The sequence below is a fragment of the Mus musculus genome, chromosome 12 (assembly GCF_000001635.26).
Source record: "Mus musculus strain C57BL/6J chromosome 12, GRCm38.p6 C57BL/6J".
Taxonomy (NCBI): domain Eukaryota; kingdom Metazoa; phylum Chordata; class Mammalia; order Rodentia; family Muridae; genus Mus; species Mus musculus.
In genome coordinates, this window is record NC_000078.6 from 108,896,372 (window position 1) to 108,915,369 (window position 18,998).

General features: G+C 48.8%; 1 protein-coding gene across 11 annotated transcripts in view; it reads left to right on the forward strand.

Moving 5' to 3' along the window:
* Window positions 1-18,998, forward strand: part of Wdr25 (WD repeat domain 25) — a 134,303-nt gene that overhangs the window by 2,220 nt on the left and 113,085 nt on the right. For 8 of the 11 annotated variants that reach the window (XR_003950025.1, XM_006515657.3, XM_006515662.3 and 5 more), the window contains exon 2: window positions 1,538-2,354. Coding sequence is in view for 10 of the 11 variants with exons in the window: in XM_006515657.3 (XP_006515720.1) it covers window positions 1,560-2,354 (795 nt within the window). In the remaining variant the exon portion in view is untranslated. Of the gene's footprint in view, window positions 1-520; window positions 689-1,073; window positions 1,172-1,537; window positions 2,355-18,998 lie in introns of all 11 variants that reach the window. The other 3 variants (XM_011244054.3, XM_011244055.3, XM_006515660.4) reach the window with 2 other exon arrangements.

Here is an 18,998-nt window from a genome sequence, read left to right on the forward strand (position 1 = left end):
GGAAATTTAGTACCCTGTGAACCTATGCATTTGGGGTGAAACAAACAGATTTGGATGCCATGTTTAGAATTGCTCTTGCCACAGTTGGGTTGACTGGTGACTTAGGACCCAACCTGGGCTTTGTACGTGCCCGGGCAGTACTCTGCAGTTGCTCTGTTTCTCTGGACACGGATTTTTTCTTTTTTTTTGTTTGTTTGTTTTTAGAGACAGGGTTTCTCTGTGTGACCCTGGCTGTCCTTGAACTCACTCTGCAGATCAGGCTGCCTCGAATTCAGAAATCCACCTGTCTCTGCCTCCTGAGTGCTGGGATTATAGGTGTACATCATCATCTCCAGGCTGAGGTTGTTTGTTTTTAAAGACTGGGTCTTGCCTAGGTATCCCAGGGTGTCCTTGAAGTCATAATCCTCCTGCCTCAGCATCACGAATGCTAGGCTCAAAGGTGGGTGCTGCCATACCCAGGTCCCTCTTGCCCTCGTGCTCTTTTTCTACATTCTCTTTTTTCTTCTCTTCTGCTTTGCAGTGCGGAGGGGCAAACCCAGAACCTTGCATGTGTTGACAAGAATTCTGTCAGCGAGCTTTAGCCCCAGCCCCACAGAGGTTTCCATTTAAAAAATTATCTGTAAAACCAGGAAGTGGAGGCCCAGGCCTTTAATCCCAGCACTAAGGAAGCAGAGGCAGAAGGATCTCGGTAAGTGTGAGGTCAGCCTGGTCTACAGAGCAAGTTCTAGGATAGCTGCAGCTACCCAGAGAAACCCTGTCTGAACACACACACACACACACACACACACACACACACACACACACACAGTAACTAATTATTTCTATTTAGTAGGAGACCCATTTTTTTTTTACTATTACTTGGGTTTTTATATATTATGTAATATTTAAATTAGGGTTAACATACATACCTTGTCAAATATCATTCCCCCCCCCTTTTTTTTTAAAAAACAAACAAACAAACAAACAAACCTTTTATTGTATACATAACTGGGAGACAGCATGCGTCTTAAGGCTCACATGCTGAGGTCAAGGGAAATTTTTCATGAGTTGGTTTTTCTCTTTCCACTGTGTAGGTTCCAGGGACTGAGCTTAGGTGTGATGACGAGTGCCTTTAATCCACCGAGTCATCTTGCAGCCCAAACTATATTTTTTAGTTTCCCCTTTTAAAAAGGTATGTTTCCTATTTTTAATTGCGCGCATGCACCTATCGTTGGTGTGTGAGCTTGTACATGCGAATGCAGGTAGTCATGGAGCTCAGAACAGGGCATTGGATCCTCAGGAGCCAGGACTGCTGTGGCTGTGAGCTGCCCAGGGTGGGTCCTCTGGGAGAGCAGTACACGCTGCTAATCACTGAGCTACCTTTCCTGCGCCAAACATAATTTCTCTATGTTGAAATATCTGAAATCCTTTTCTATTCTGTATGTGTTTGTGCTTGTGGAGTTTGACGTCTTTGAGCTTCAAGGGGACATCCTGCCCCGAAGTGCAGAACGACTCGCGTTATTAACGGTTGCTAACTCTAGATCTTGTTTACTTCTAGGAAGTCACCTTTGTGTGACTGTATGGCCTCGCTGGTGGCATATGATGATTCTGACTCCGAGACCGAGGCTGACCCTGCCAGAAGTGGGGACGCTGCAGGTCAGATAAGTGACGCCTCTGGTATGAGCAGGCCGTCTGGGATGGGGTTTGCATCTAGCACAGTGGGCGTGACCAAAGAGGGGGCACAGCACACAGGGAACTCTCCTAATGAAGACCCAGGGATGCAACGTCTGCCGCTGGCTCGGCTCTGGAGAAGTGACCCTGGGTCTTGTCCCAGCCAGAGGCTACAGTGGCCCTCAAAGGAACCTGATACCACTTTCCCTCCCAGTGAGCCTCCTCGTCCTTCTCTGTGGATGAGCCGGGCTCCAGTCGGCCACGTGCCCCTAGCAGCTGCCTGTCTTAAGCCACTAAAACCTGCCTGGGACGTCCTCAAACCTTCTCATGATCAAAGCACATTTGAAAGCACAGCTGGAAATGCCAGCTCTTCTCAGAGGAAAAGGGGTGAGGACTGTGTGCTTCCCTATATCCCCAAGAGGCTAAGGCAGCTGCAAGCGCTGAATCCAGAAGCAGGTGGGGGCAAAGATGGAGAGCCCCCGGGACCTCCTGCAGGGTGTGCCCCGGCCCCACTCTGTGTGGCTCCCACAGTGTCTGAGTTCATCCAGCCATATTTGAACAGTCAGTACAGAGAGACTACGGTCCCCAAGAAAGTGCTTTTCCACCTTCGAGGCCACAGGGGCCCGGTCAACAGCATTCAGTGGTGTCCAGTCTTTTGCAAGAGCCACATGCTTCTCTCTGCTTCCATGGACAAAACCTTCAAGGTAAGACAAGGGAAAACAACTCCCAGTGGCTCTTAGGTGTAAGCAACTGGGATACTTTACTGATTCGAGTCAGGCAGGCAGTGGGTGGGCACAGGCTACACACACTCTTTGGGAATTTCTGTAGTTCTCTTTGGTACATTGGAGAGAGTTCTCTATCATCAGCCTCAGATCTTTGGTCTTTCCTGCCTCATTCCTATCTTTTCCAACACTGCCTTGCCATAGCACTATACAGTATTAATAAATTATAGTATGACTAGATGATAAACATTTTACTTCATTTGCTAGTAATATACATGTATTTTAATTTCAAGACAGGGTTTCTCTGTGTTGCTTTGGCTGTCCTGGAACTTGCTCTGTAGACCAGGTTGGTCTTGAACTCACAGAGATCCTCCTGCATCTGTTGGGATTAAAGGCTGCACTAGTACTGCTCAGCATGCACACATTATTTTAATTCAAGTATGTCTTAGTTCATTTCCTTTCCTATGGTTGGACATTTTGTCACATTTAGTAGCACATCCCATGAACTACACTGCTGTAAGCGTGTTCCTACTTACATAGTCCCCTGCTAGAGCCTGATATTTATTTATAGAGGGTCCCCCAAAGTAGTAGTTCAGGCTTGCCTATAAGGCTTATGGCCCCTATGAGAGAGAGAGAGAGAAAGAGAGAGAGAGAGAGAGAGAGAGAGAGAGAGAGAGAGAGAAAAGAGATGTAGAAGAGTTAGATGTTCTATTGCCTGTGAGGTCAGAGAAATTAGACATCTGTTTTCAGTGGGATACAGTTTGTTTGTTTGTTTGTTTGTTTGTTTTTTGACAGGCTCTCATTGTGTGGCTAGCCCTGACTGGCCTGGAACTCACTATGTAGACCAGACTTGCCTCAAAGGTAAAGAGATCTGCCTGCCTCTGCTTTCTATAAGTGCTGGGATGAAAGATATGTACCACCATGCAATAAATTTAACTGCAGCTTGTAACTGCAACTTATAGCCAGCAGAATAAATAAGCCTGAGATGTATGGAGCAAATAAGCTATAGGGGCTGTAGTAAAATCACATCTTCCCCAGTGCTCCCGGCCCTGAATACTGCCTCTCTTAATCTTTTGCTAATAAGCTGTGATGCCTCTTCTTACTTCTCCTTGGAAGAGAATGGCTTCCCACAGCCTGTACAGGGTAGCTGGCCTCTGGCCTAAGTGGGTCTCCCTCTGAGTCTGATATCTTGTCTTTGAAAGGGACACTTATACCTGTGTCACATGATCACTTGAGAAATGTGTTTTCAAAAGCATGTAGTGTAGGCTGGGGAGGTGGTTCATTTAGTAAAGTTCTTGTGATCACAAGCACTTGATTCTCAGAATACACATGAAGGGCGGGTGGGTAAGCAGGGCCTGGTGGTGCATACCTTTACCCAGAACTCAGGAGGCAGAGGCAAGGGGATCTCTGTGAACTTGAGGCCAGCCTGGTCTACAAAGCAAGTCCAGAACAACTAGAGCTTGTTACACAGAGAAACCCTGTCTCAACCCCTCCTCACAAAAAGATGGGTGCCTACTTGTAAACCTAGTCTAGGTAGGTGGAAAGAGGTGGGTCCTTCAGGTTCTCTGGTCAGCCAGGTTAGCTCACCTGTATTGGTGAAATACAGGCTCTGTGAGAGACTCAGTCTTAAAAAACAAGGCTGGTGCCTGTCCTAGTTAGAATTACTTTTGCTTTGATGAAATACCAAAAGCAAGTTGGGGAGGAAAGGGTTATTTGGCTTATACTTCTACATAGTAGTCCGTCATCAGAGGAAGACAGGGCAGGAACCTGGAGGCAGCAGATGATGCAGGCTATGGACTTGGCCTCCACCATCAGTCACTAGTTAAGAAAATGCCTCCAATGATACTTACAGCTTGACCTTATGGAGGATTTTCTCTGTTGAGGTTCCCTCCTTTCAAATGACTCTGCTTGTGTCAAGTTGACATAAAGCAATCTAGCATAACTGAAGAACAACAGCTAGGGGCTGGAGTGATGGCTCAGCAGATCAGGGGCTAAAAACACTGAGGCAGGAGGATCTCTGTGAGCTTGAGGCCAGCCTGGTCTACAAAGTAAGCCCAGACCAGGACTAAAAGGTTCAATTCCCAGCAGACACATGACCGATCACAGCTGTCTTTAGCTCCAGTTCTAGTGGATCTGATACTTCCAGACAGACAGACAATATATGCAAGCAAAACATCAATGCATGTGAAATAGAAATTGTGAAACAGAAATAAATAAAATTAAAAAAAAAAAAAAGAAAAGCAGCCAAAGTTGTCCTCTGACAACTATGTTTTGAGCCCCAACCTACCAGTACCAGAAGGCATTTTGGTGGGAAGAGAAGACCCAAATGCTTAGAAGTGAGCTAGGTCTGTGGGTGTAGACAGACATTTACAGACCATGCAGAGACTCCTGTTTGGCTCTAGCAAGGCTGATATGTTCTCTTCAATTCTTTGAGCCAGGCTTTGGTGCTTCTGTGGTGTTGGGCTGTGTAATCTATGTGAGGGACGTTCAGTGGTCTGGGTGGCTCATGGCAATCCTGGACTGACCCAGAGTTTTGAGAGCCTGATGCCCAGAGGCCTGTCTGAGGGTTTCAGTTGGGCCCAGGCTCCTAGCAGTGTCTGGCTGGCTCTGGAGTACACAGGACACCCTGACTTTGAGCTCACCTGATTGCTGAAATTATTTCCTCCTCTGTCCGGTCTTCAGGTTCCTTTCCCTTTGCTTCTTGCTTGGCCAGTTTCTACTGAACAGTCAAGACCCAGCTCAGAACAGGGCCGATGAAGAGTGTTTATCTATTCTGTGGTCTTAGGTTGGGCAGTGTGCCAGGAGCAAGAGCTACGTCGAGCCAGATGGGTCATGTCTTTCCTGTCGGGACACCCCCCCCCCCAAGCTGTGTTCATACTTAGCCTTCCCTCTTCCCACAGTTCCCTGTGCACTGTCCAATGTTTGAATGTAGAGGTCCCTGCCTTCTAGATGAGCCTGGATGTTGCCTGGGTTCCTTCTCCAGCCCCTCAGGACTAATGGTGGGGCAATGCTCACAGGGTGGAGGGGTTTGCTTTACAGTAGGTAGGCTTTCCTGATGCTTAATGCCCTTGGCAAGGAAGGCCTGAAGGTTCTCTAATAGCACGAATACCTACATATTCTGTGTCTACAGTATCAAGTGAGCTCATGGCTCCTCGTGGGAACTTAGCTGTAGTTCTAGAATAGGTTATACAGTCCTTTCTCTTGGCCACTAGAGAGGGGAGGGCAGCCTGGCAGATGTGGGGGACTATTGAGCAAGAAGGTGGGAGAGGTTGCCGTGGTGATCATGTCTTTAACCTATGATGCTGCCTCATGGAGAGGTCAGGTGTCTCCTCGTGAGTGCCTCCTGCCAACTCCCTGTGCACTGATGGGAAGAGCTAGACCTGAGCCCAGTGGAGCTGCTCTTTACCTGAAGGCCCCATTGGTAGAACTGAGCAGCTTGCCCACCCTGGGTCATCATTACTGACAAGAGGCTTCAGTTTCCTGAAGACATACTATGAGTATCCTTCTGCTGTTTGTTTGTTTTTGTTTTTGCTGGGGGCTTGAGTTCAGGACCTTGTGTGTAAAAGTGAACCCTCTATCACTGAGCTATTCCTAACCCCATGATGATATTGTATGTGTGTGTGAGTGAGTATGTGTGTGTGTGTGAGAGTACGTGTATGTGTACGTGTGTGTGAGAGTACGTGTGTGTGTGTGTGTGTGTGTGTGTTTGTAGGTGGAGGACAGAGGGCAGCTTTGGATATTGTTCCTCAGTTGTTCTTTTTAAGATAGACTAGGTTGGCCAGCTGGCATATCCCAGGATCTGCCTGCCTGTTTCCCCAAAGCTGGGGTTCCAGGATTATATGACTGTGCCTAGCCTTTTCACATGAGTTTTGGGAGTTGAATTCCTGTCCTCCTGCTTGTAAAGCAAGCACTTTTCAGGTTGACCATGATGACTTTATTTTTAAAAATTGTTTACTTTTTATATGTGTGTTTGGGGGACACATGTGTGCTATGGTACATGTGTGGAGGTCAGAGGACAACTTTGGGGGGTGCCAGTTCTTCTTCCACTATGTCACTGTTGGGGATTGGGCTCAGTGGCAAGTGCCTTTACTTGATAAGCCATTTTGCTCACCCCAAAGATTGTTTTCTTTAGGATAGTATCTCACTAGGTAGCCCTGGCTGCCTTGTTATTCATTATGAAGATCAAGCTAGTCACGACCCCATAAAGACCTGCCTCTCTCTTCCTTCAGAGTGCTAAGAGAAAGGCAAGTGCCACTATGCTCCATGTTGTTTTTTAAGAAAGAGTGAGTTGGCACCTTGGCTCTGGGTGTGGTGAAGAAAAGTGTGCCAGGACTGGTGTGACACTTCACGGCCAGAAGAGGTCGCAGTTGGGCTGCCTGGGATGACGAGAAGCCTGCGTTTAGGGCTGTGTGTGGGATGCTGATGTGTGGCCTGTCCCAGGAGGCGTGTGGGCCGGAGGTGGTGATGCTAGTGTGAGACTCCTTGGCTGCCAGGAAGCTTGAGGGAGTGCTCTACGCCCCTGTCTAGTTCCCCAGTACATCCAAAGGATGGCTTCGGGCAAAGACACTTGCTATAGTTGAGTTGTTGTCAGTACTGACCATGCATGCTAGGAGCAGAGTCTCCTGATCTTTATGAAAATTCAGGTTTCTATAAGCCAGGGGTGACTATCAAGCTGGAACCCGAGCAGAGGCTTTAATAAGATGTCTCATAGTTTTAGTGATTAGGGTTGTTTGGAAAATCATTTTGTGTAAGTGGGACTCTCAGTAAGTTCGGAATGCAGAATGAGTAGTAGGAACCAATAAGCTGTGGTGGGAAGATGGGTTAGGGCATGGAGGGCTCAGGTGTGCACCTGAGGTTGGAAGTCCTACCCTAGGCCTGCAGGTTGGTATGTGGCCTGCTGAGTGGTGGCTGCTTTTCCCTCCCTGATGTCAGAGATGCCTGTGGTTATAAACCAAGCCCCAGTATTCCTGTGAGGTGGAGGTATTATGTGTGTGCTTGGTCTTCCTGGCCTGGGTGCTGGCACTCAGGATGTGAACAACTGGGTGGGACCTGGCATGTGCTCCTGTCACTCAGGGTGCTGGGGCTTTGCTCCCGTCCCTGCCAGCGGTGGCTTACTGTATCTGAGATGTTCAACAGGCGGTAAGCTTTGTGAATGCAGAAGTCACACCAGACCCATTTTTATATTCTTTGTAGCATCTGGCATGAGATTTGGTCCCTGTTAAGTGATCAATGAAGGTTTAAAGACATTTTTTGGATTTCACTGCTTTGATTTAAGAGGGTTTGTGTGTGCACATGCAAAAATCCTGCTCACCTCTAGGGGGCACAGTAAGACTTGCTATCTTTTGCCCATCCAAGCTTCTAGAATGTGGTAGAATCCTTGACTCCTTGTAACATTTACTGAGATGATTTTTCTCTGATCTGGAGCAAGCCAGCTCCGTTCATCTGACTGATGTGAGGAGCCAAGTGCCGGTCTTTCGTTGCCTTAAAGCTCGGCTTTGGAGGCACACATTTCAGCTAGGCACATTACGGTGGAAAGATATGTATTTTAATATGCTCTAAATGTTCTGTGAGCTGTAAAATGTGCTTATATTAGTTTTGAAAAATTTACAGCCAAAGCAATTAAGTAAAATAAAACAATGAGTCACAGGCCCTGAAGCGCTGCTCCGCTGTCGCAGGCGGTGACCCTCCTGCCCTCCTCCGTGAGCTCGAGGCTTTCCTGGCTGTAGTCCCAGCACAGACACCTTTATGCTCTCTTTTCATTTCTCCGTGAACTCCCTGGGCTCTGCATGTTTGAACACCCACTGCACGTAAAGGTGGAATTCAGCCTTTGATGCCTTTTCTGAGGGAAAAAGGCAAACAGACAGCCTTGTCTGGCTGCCCATGCAGAGGCTGGACCAGGCCCCCCAGGGGACTCCCTGCTGCACCAGCGTGCTTCCTGCTGTGGGGACGAGTTCTTACTTAGGCAGGTCTGTACATAAAGCTTGTGAGCTGCGTGTTGTTAATTTGCTTTATTCTAGATTTTTCTTCAATAACAAATAGCAAGCTTCTGTAACATATTTTTAAAAAGCCAAACTGACGCTTACTGGGGAAACTTGACTGACTCAGATAAATGAGATGCGAAGGAGACATCAGTGCTTGTACTGTCCTGGTCATGGCGCATCTCTAGGCCGCCCCGGTCTGGCTGCTGCATCCCGCATGTTGACACTGGCCAGCTGGTCATTGCTATCTTGCCCTCCACCAGATTGTCTTTTGTATTGTTTGTGGGGCTGGGTGTATAGCTCAGAGGTGGAATGTCTGCCCTGCAGGCAGAGGACCTGGGGTTCCATCCCCGCTCCCCCAAACAAAGTCCCCAGTGAAAAACTGTCCACAAACAGCTTTCTGACTGTCCCTTTCCTCACACTTTCCCTCGTCTCTCCTGTGCTGTTTCCTGTAGCTTCTGGAGTCCATTTTAAAGCAAGTAGTCCTGCCGTGATCACACTGTGCATAAATGCCATCTTTTCTGCTGCTTAATGTAGTGAAGATGGGCTTTGCACTGTCGGCCGGCAGAAGGCCTGTGTGTGGGAAATGGAACCTTACACTGGCCGGCCTTTGGTGCGTGACTCTACTGCTGCTCAGTGCTGCCGGGACTTTGCATACGATTACTTGGTCTCTCTGATCCCCAGGTATCACGGTAAAGGAGAGAGAATGGCCATCAATGAGGACTGTTGCCACAGATATGGGAAGAAATGATCTAGTCCAGTCCCTGGCATAAGCGAGAATTTCCCCCCTTGTACCCATATTGATTGGTTAAAACATAAATGTGCAAAAAACACCTCAGTTAGAGTCTTCTGACTTAATGTAGTTCTGCTTTTGTGAATCTCTTCATAGTCTGTTTTTGTACATATGGATTTTTAAAGAGTTTCATCCTCAGTGTTCCTGAGATAAATCCCTTTAAAATGCATGGAGTTTCTGAGATCAATGCTACTGAGCTGCCTTTGTCGTCCTTTGGAGTGCTTTGTGCATCCGCCAGGTCCTGCTGAGGACGGCCCAGTTGCCAGGCGCTCACACTGGCCACTGGATGGTGGACGGTTGCTTGAGTCCAAAGTCAAGCCTCAGCAGCGCTGGGGAAGCAACCTCTTAGGGGACCCAGGAGGGAGCTATGCTGCCTCCCTCAGGCAAGCTGCCTTCGGAGGTAGCTGAAGGCTCTGCGATGGAGGCAGGTGACCCCAGCTGGTGCTTTCTTGTGCTGATCACCGGCCCTGTGGTGACCAGGAGCACATGAGGGAGCAGGGCGTCAGCAGCTGCACCGGGTCCACCACATGCTGCTAGGCACAGCTTTTAACACACTTTACCACAGAGCTGAAACTTGTTCCCAGTTACACAGCAGGCAACATGGGGCGGGCAATAGGCTACAGAGACTGAGCCAAACAGGCAAGCTGTTCCTCCTCCACCTCTGGAAATGCCCAGTTGAAAAGCAGCGCTTTCTCCCAGATGGGCCCAGGCTCTCTTCAGCCTCACTACTTGGGCTTTGTTAAGGGCAGGGGGAGCAGAGATGATTTCCACGGTGGCTTGGATTTGCATTTTTATATATTACAGGATCTCGCTGATTTATCATTGTTAGTGGATCTGATTATATTAGGGTATCTTGGATGTGCTTTGTAAAAAGTGATATATTTCACATTCAAAGACAAGGAATTTATGGATCCAAGTGCCAGAGCGAGGGTTTAGTTCAGTTTTGAAAGAATTACTCTTGATGGATTTTTACGAAATGAGGTTGAGAAGTGATTTGGTGCGTGGAGGAAGGAGCTCGGGAGCATTATGCAGATGATTGGCAATTTATTCCGAGCACGAGGCAGATCTGTTGGAAATGAGAGGCGCAGCTGGGTAGGAGGGGCGGGTTGTGGTGGTGGGTGTCTGGTATTTGGGGAGTGAATGATTAACAGTGAGTGCATGGAGGGTAATTAGGTGAAGGCGAGGGGAGAATTTGGTGTGTGTGTTAACATGCACACACGCCGGCACATGGAGAGATCATCTGGTCCTTCTTCAGGTGGCGGAGACCAAGGGAGAGCAGGAGGTGCCCTGGGGCACGCAGTTCTGGAGTCTGCTTGCCCCTCTCTTCCCTCTCACCTTCCTGGGAAGGTTGAGAGTCCCCGTGTTGTCCTGCGGTGGCTTAGGTGTCAGTAGCCAGGCTGCAGAGCCTCTGGGAAGAGTTGGCAGCTTCTGGGCTGGAACTTCCTTTTTCGTGGGAGGTGAAGTGTCTCTGACGCCCTCTTCCCTCTAGTGAAAGCCGAGATGAGTTCAGGGCCAATACTGGAGATGCTTCTGGTTCCCTTTACTTCACGAGCTTGAGGCTCTCAGAACCAACATGAGCTGACTGAAAGCAGTGCAGTGGCTAGCCCTGTGTGCTTTCTGCTTTCTGGGAGCCTTTGTGGTTGAACTTGACCAGTTTTGTGCACCCAGGGCAGCTCATGTGCAAGCGGTGCCAGGCATGAAGGTGCTGGCCCTCTCCTCGGGGAGCGCGTCTCAGCCAATCTCATCCCGTGTCATTAAGGGGAGAATAGAGCAATTTGGAAAAATGCTTTTAATGTAATTGAAAAATGCAGATTGCAAAATTGGCACACTTAGGAGTTGAGACAGTCTAGTGAATTATTTCTTGTTGCTTTTAAAACTTGGACACAGAAGACTCTTAAAGGAGCCTGTCTAGTGCCTGGTGATAGCGAGGCCCTTGGCGTCTTAGAAAAGGGGGTAGTTCTATATTTCATTTTGCTTCATTGTAAAAGTGGTCAGATTTTGAGAAGAAAATTGGAGAAATGAAAAGCCTTGGCACTTCCACTTGTGTGACAGCCGGAATGCATCCCGACCCTTGCTCTCTTCTGGGCTCTCTCTTTCTTTGAGTGGACCATCAGGCTCTAGTCACACCATTGGAACTTCTGTAACCCACACTACAAAACTGAGATTACACAGTCTTCCAGAGCTAGGTGTGCTGGTATTTGCCTATAATTCCAGCATTTGGGTGCCTGGGGCAGGAAAGAAGTTTGAGGCTAGTCCAGGGTACAAAATCAAGACTCTGTTTCAGACGAAGCATGTATACCACACACACACACACACACACACACACACACACACACACTCCATAGTAGTGGTTCCCCTCAGTCTTACTGTAATTTCCCAGGAAGAGGAGAGGAGAGGAGAGGAGAGGAGAGGAGAGGAGAGGAGAGGAGAGGAGAGGAGAGAGGGGGTTGCATCTCTCTTGACTCTGTCTTCAGCTGTTGCTGTTTGTTCGTTCTTGAGGCAGTGCCTTACTCTAGCCTAGACTGGTCTGGAATTCATTCAATGGCCCAGCTTGGCTTGAGCTTACAGCACCCTTCTTGTCACAGCTCCTGTGTGCTGGGATTATAGACAAGTGCCACCATGCATAGCTGCCATATCCTTTTGCCCTGACAACCAGCAGGCCCAGGTGTCTAGTGTGGCCTTCCGATGTGGGCTAAGAACCTCAGGTGTGGTAGCAGGGTAGGAACACCCTGCTGTTAGCCAGGATCCTCACCCTCCTTCCATCAAGCTTCCTGAAGTGTGAGGTGGAGGGACTTGTCTACAGTGAGCTTGCCTGAGGGTTGTGAGGTGGCAGGCGGAGTCCCTGACGTGTGTGTGTGTGTGTGTGTGTGTGTGTGTGTTCCTTTCAGCCTGTCCTGGGTGGGTGGGTCTCCACTCTCTGCAGCCTCATGTCATCTGTGATGCTGAGGAAGGATCTTGGGTTGTTGTGCCTGCTCCTGACTCTCCCTCTTGCCCTGTAGTTCTGCTTCTTCACTCCTGTCAGTAGCACATCTCTTCTGGGTACCCGGATGCACAACATTCATTCCTGTTGCTCCACAGCGTTAGCTTGTGGCTCACACCAATGTCTGTGTGCACAGTGACTATGTCTCCCTGTCCTCCACAGGGGCAGAATTATTACTCCCCCCCCCCAACATCTGCTAATTTAATGGCATCTTGTTTGAGGGCCAGATGAGTTCATTTATGGACAGTGCGGTTAGACTCAGGCCTGGCACCTTGTGAATGCTAAGTAAGTGGTTTGTCATTGGGGTTCCTGTCCATTAATCTCCCATGGTCTTAGTGTTCCCCATCTCCAGGCAATTTACATGCTAACAGTATTGACCCTCATCATAGCCCGCCTCCTCTCCTTCCCCCAGGTGGTGTTTGAGTTCTGGTATTTCATTATCATTTTTTTTTTTAAAGCAGAGAAAACCTAGCATATTTTGTAGTCAAGTCTGTGGTCGGGCTTCTCCCTTTGTAAGTGTCCAGCTGCTGTAGGCAGTGGCATGTCTACTCATACCCTGCTAGCTGATATATAGTCACCTATATTTGACCTTCATCTAGCAGTGATTAGCTTGAGCCAGTTTCAGTTCTCGTCACTGGGTCCCAGGCAGGCCGCATGGCACTGTGATGAATGTGTGCTAGGTGCCAGGGATCGATCAGCATATTAAGGAGCGGTGCTGCCGCCCCCACCCAGCCCTGCTTCCTGATGCTTCCCCACACCAGCACTGGCTACTAATGATTTAAAGTGACCTTCCCACCCAGCTTCATTCTTCAGGGCGCAGGTACATCAGGGCTTTCCAAATCCTGCCTCAAAGAAAGAAATGTGCTCTGACCCTAAAAGAAATGCACACTGCTGTAGAGGAACCAGAAGGGTGAGAGGAGTGAAAAGGCCACTTTCCACTGCAGGCCACAGCTGTCGGCATGTGGGTGGGTCTCTAGGAAATAATCCAGTGAGGCTGCACTTCAGCTGTGCACCCACCCAGCACCTATAGCTGCAGCCTGGGATGCTGTAACCTACTGCAATGATCTGAACCCTATAGCTGCAGCCTGGGATGCTGTAACCTACTGCAATGATCTGAACCCTATAGCTGCAGCCTGGGATGCTGTAATCTACTGCAATGATCTGAACCCTATAGCTGCAGCCTGGGATGCTGTAACCTACTGCAATGATCTGAACCCTATAGCTGCAGCCTGGGATGCTGTAATCTACTGCAATGATCTGAACCCTATAGCTGCAGCCTGGGATGCTGTAATCTACTGCAATGATCTGAACACCCCAGGGGTCCTTGCGACCCTTCCACCGGGTCAAAACTATTTTCATAATCACACCTAGAAGTTATTTGCCTTTTCTACTTTCATTCTCTCAGGAGTGTAAATGGACTTTCCCAGGGGCTACATGACAGGCACCATTGCCATAGATTAAATACTGCAGCAGATATGAAAGCCCAGCTGTCTTGTATTAAGTCAGGCAGCAGTGTAACCCACAAAAATGTAAACAATGCCTTCCCGCTAATTTCTTTCTGCTATGAAGACTCTAGCTATTTTTATAAGAAACATGTTATTTATATTAATGCGTGGTGGGTTTATTTTTGCTAATTCTACACAAGTTCATAAATATTTTCAAATGTCTTTGGTTTTCATTGCCGATGTGCTGTCGCTGTCATGCACACAGTCAGCTGCTCTTCGGGCCCTTACGCATTCTAGGCTGCGTGGGAGAGACCAAAAGGCTTAACGAATGTGGTCTTAAGTAACTTGCAATCTCAGGAATGGCTTCCCATCCCAGCTCTGGGGCAAGTGACTAGGTTCTGCTGTAGCTGTGTCCCTTCTTTCTGCTTGGATTAAATCCTAAAATAAGTAGACAAAACATGATGAGGGGTTCCAAGCCACCATCTGCTCCCAGGTGCTGAACAGCAGGTCCTCCATGCCCAGTGAATGCTTAAGCCCTGGTCACCCTGGCGCTGTCCTCCTGTCCCTTTCTGGTCCACACGGGCTTTTCTTAGAGAGCACACACGGTTCCAGCAGCCTGTGCTTGCCACTTAACATTCTCCCGGAGCCCTGGCTGCTGCAGCACAACCAGCCCCTGTGTCTTCGGAGGGCCGTCAATTTTCACTGGTTCTGCGACGCTCTATCGAGTTGATTAACTGTAATTTACTTAGCCGCCCTTGGACACCGAGGTGGTTTCTAATTTTTGCTGTTATAGATAATACTGAAGTGGTTATCTTCATGCATGAAACCCCTTTCTGTTGGATTATTTCTTTTAGACTGATTCCCAGAAGTGGGACTGCTGGGTCAAAGGGTTGTACATTTCCATGGGTCCAGGTTCGTCTCCTGTCAGATTGCTTTCCAGAAGGATTATACCAATTTGCACTGCCACCGAAAAGCCTCTGTAATAACCAACTATTTTGCTTAACTATCATGCCTAGAATTTTCCCTTGGAGCCCCGAGGGGGCAAAGGCCCTTATCTAAGTGAGCACCATCTATAATTATTTAGACTAACACCAAAATTGCTTTCAGAACATTTTTAACCTGCTGGGTTTAGAATTCTAATTCTCATACACGCTAGTATTAAAAGTTTCACAAGCAGCTATTTCTGTCCCCTCCTCACAGTGTGTTTACACGGCCCAGCAGCCGTAGGGGGACGGGAGAGCTTTCATAAACACAAGTGGGCTCTTTCTACACCAGTTGAAGTGTTATTTTGAAAGGTACAAAAACACAAATTAAACCACATTTTCATCGTAACCTTTGGTTAGGAGAGTTGTGTGTTTTCATCTGCGCCTCTTCACACCCCCTCAGTGTCCTGTAAGCACATTCTGGAAGGTGCTGGTACATTGGACCCTTGCCATGTCCTCACCTTTCTGGGCCATGACATCTGTCACCATGCTGGGACTGTTAGGAAAGTGAGCTTGTGTGCTTGTGGTCTTGAGGGCAGCCATTCCTCCTGAGGAAGATGCATTAGGAAATGTGTCAGCACTCTGACTAGTAGAGGGCTACAGTAGCAGTCTGGCAGGACCCCGATACATTGTTACCAGGTGGCAGAATGTGCCTTTGCTGTATGGGCTTGGAAGCTTGGGTGGTTTGTAGGCCCCTTCGGGATTGTATGAGGCAGCGTTCTGTGCTTGGGTGCTAGCTGTGGGCAGTTCTGGAGAGCCTGGCTCAGCCTAGTTGTGGGACTGCATGCTCTGCACATGCCCCTGGGAGTTGGGACTATGGTGCCCTCATTGCTCTGAGCTTCAGCCTGCGCTTCTATGAACTAATTGCCTCCTAGGGCTGGAAGGATCAGGCGGTTAGAAGTGTGAAGCCACTTTGTAAACTATGAAGCCCTTACAAATGGAAGGTATTATCCGGTGCTCCAAATGGGGTTATTCTATAATTGCCTTCTAAGCCTCACTGCTGAGCAGGTGAGGCTTGCCACCTAATTTGCCTGCACTTCTAGGCCTGGCTGATTAGCACACTCCATTGTAACCACTCACTCCAGTAGGTCTCTCAGGGGCCTTGGCTCCTCCTGGCAGGGCTGTTTTCTAGTTCAGTAACATGATGTCAGCTATGATGGGTGAAGTACCAGAGTTGTACTGGGACATTGCTGCATGGGTCGTGTGTTCCTTTAGCTTTGCCTGGAGTTGTCTGGCTGGCTGAAATATACACACAAAGGACCCCAGGGACTGACTGGGAGATAGGTGGCCCTTGACTGCAGGCTCAGAAGGCCTGTTCTTTCCTTTCCTCTTTTATGTGGCCATCTCTTGTCCATCCACCTTCCCCACCCTGTGGGGAGTTCTGGGTCTATGCAGGACTCTAGGTTTGAGGAGAATAGGCACACCCTGGCCACCAGGAAGCCTGGTTGGGGAGAGACATCAGGATGAAATAGTGTGACCACTAGTGTTGGGACTAAAATCTAGGAGAAAGTGGGACAGATCTGTCAGGTTCCGAGGCAGGGAAGTGTGAGGTTGTGGTTGAGCTCAGGCTAGGTGACAGAGAAGAACAGGCAGGGAGGCTGGCAATGAGAGTTGGTCAGATGCAGAGCTTGACCCAGTTAGTGGCTTTGGGCCAGGATGGTCAACACACAAGACACCTGATACTTCCTGTGCTTGTGGAGAGCTTGGCCTCTCTGGGGCTTCCATGCCATTTTCCCACACAGAGGGCGCCAGGTAGTCAGTGAGCTCATAAGTCTTGTTTTGGGTTCTGCCTCAATCCCTAGTCTCTCTAAGTAGGTTCAGCTCTTGGCTTTAGTTTGCCTGGTAGTAAGTGAGGGAGTGTGTCAGCATCTGTCTGAGCCTTCTGAGGATCCAACAGGCAAGCCATGGAAGGACTCTAAGATGACTGACAGGCCTGTGATGGTCACCCCGTAATGACAGTTGGCATTGGCAACCTCCTTCTGTCCATTTGACAGGTGAGAAAACCAAGGACCAGAGATGGGTTCTGAGGGACATGGAAGCACAGAGCTGGCTTCTGAACTCAGCCTTTCCTGTTTCTATTCTGGGTGTTCTAGACACCTCCCTTTTTAAAGTGGCAGAGGACAGTCATGTGGCTTTGCTAAAGACCTTCCTCTTTTGGGACTTTGCTGAGCTTGTCCGACATGGATGGGCCCACTATAGGTCCCACCATCAAAGGACTCTGCTCTTTTTTCATGTAGTGCTAGTCCTGGAGGAGTATAGGACACATAGTCAGTGCTAAGAAGACATTTGTGAATGAGCCCTTTGAGCCGCAGGGTCTGGGAGACCTCCCAGAGGTCTCAATTACACTTCTGTCCCTGGGCCCACCCTGCCCTCCAGTGCATGCAGGAAGCATCTCTGTGGAGAGTGATGTGTTAACTGGGTCCAGGCTTGTTCAAGGGCCTTCGAATCTGCTGGGAGCTAAATCAAGACGATGATTGTGCCACATCTGTTGAGATGTTTGTATTCACGCTCTCAGGTAATAGTCTTGGGCCGCTGCTTGCAGCTTGTGTGTTTATTTATTACTTATTTATAAATCATAAATCCAGAAAGGATTTGAGGAAGCTTACAATGAAAGACACGAACACAGTAAAGCTGTTAAAACAAAACACAACATTAGAGCCATCTGAAAAAAGAGGGAGCATGGTGAGCAGGGGCAGGGGCCTCTAGCTGCCTGGCTTTGTAAGTCCCTGCTCTGTGGGAGGCACAGGGGGGATGCAGGTCCTGCCATGTGAGGTAGCCAGCATGAGTGGCTCCACATGGGGGCCAGGGCCCAGAGGACAGAATGTGAGTCTCTTCCAGGAGTGGTGAGCTCTTGGAGTCAGCCTGAGGAGGGGCTGTGGAGGTCCCTGGCCACATGGCCTGGATTGTTCTTTTTTCTGTGCCTCAGTTTCTTTCTAGTACATGGTGTTAATGAGAGTCAGTTCAGGGAACTGCCAGAGGTTTGGCCTTTGGAAAGGTTTGCTGTTAATCTGACTTAAAATTCTTGTGGTCACTGTTGTACCGGGCTAATGGCTCCGGTCCTTCCCTTAGGCCCCCAAGTGCAGAGAAAGGCGATGGTGCCATGGGGTCTCTGTGTGTGCCCTTGGCTCTGTCACACTGAAGCCACCCAGAATGACTTGTTTCTTGTTGGTTAAAAACACTTACAGCACTTGGAGCAATGGGAACATACTTTTTAATTATTTCCCGGCATGTCTACAGCAATGCTGTTGTCAAGGAAACCAAAGCCTCTGAAAAGCTTTTCAACTTCCCTGTCAAAAGAGGACTCTTGTGCCACACTCATGTCTGTGGGAATGGACCTGTCCTTCTGTAGCAACATCTGTTTCTTCTGGAGGGTTGTTTCCTTTCCTCTAACACATAGAGTCTTCCTGACCTGTTCCCGGGAGTGGCAGGATAGGAAGAACTGCTTGCATTCCTAACACAGTATTTCATTCATCCTGCATCTGTTGCAAGAGTTGGGTGCTGGGACAGAGTGAGATCAGAGACGAATGCCTGGACTAGTCTTCCCTGTGAGGAAGCAGCACAGGGGGTCAGAGCGGGCAGGGAATGGTGGGGCAGGATCATGACTGTGCTGTAGGGTGGAGGATAAGATGCTTTGGGCTGTTGGGGCACTGAGGAGGTGTGATAGATGCACAGCAAGGCCGTGGCAGACCATCCCAAGCACACTGCAAAGACCTAGCAATGTGGCAGAGTGTGCTGCCCCCAGTAACCTAAGGCAATCCAAGGATGCTGGCTGGCTGGGTACCTGAGGCCCAGAGGGACCTGTGCAGCCCTGCTGAGGAGTAGGGAGGGCAAAGAGATTTCAGCACAGTCTTCCAAGTGTGTGTGCTTTCTGTGGTCTGAGCTGCAGCTCCTTGATGTGTGGAGGCATGTCACTGCTGTGTTCCAGCTCCAGAGGAAAGGGCGCTGCCAGCTCGCTCAGGGCTTAATAACTCACTCTGGCTGTGGGAGTGTGGCTCTGCTGTAATGCTGCAGCCTGCACGCCAATAAAACTTTATGGCGGTTAAGCCTGTCAGGGGTGCTGGTTTATACGAAAGAGATGAATCACTGTGAGAAAAACGGGACTCTTAGTTTCTAACGGCCCTTCTTATTCTTCTTGTAAAACTTTAAAAAATAACCCTAGATGTATAAAGCAGCACGCAGTGAGTGCCTGGTCCTTCCCCACGTTCCTCACACTGACCTCCCTCTCACACAGCTAAGAAGTTAACATCAGGCAACTCTACCACACTCAGCTAACTCTGCAGTGCACTTGCCTGCCTTTTACTTAATTTCCTGTTAACGCCCCTTTCCTGTCCCAGGGACCAGTTCAGGGCACCATGCTCCATTTAGATGGCTCTTAGAACTCGGCAGGTGATGTGTTTTGGGGTATCCGAAGAATAGGCTGGAGCTGACCACCTACTCTGAGTTTCCT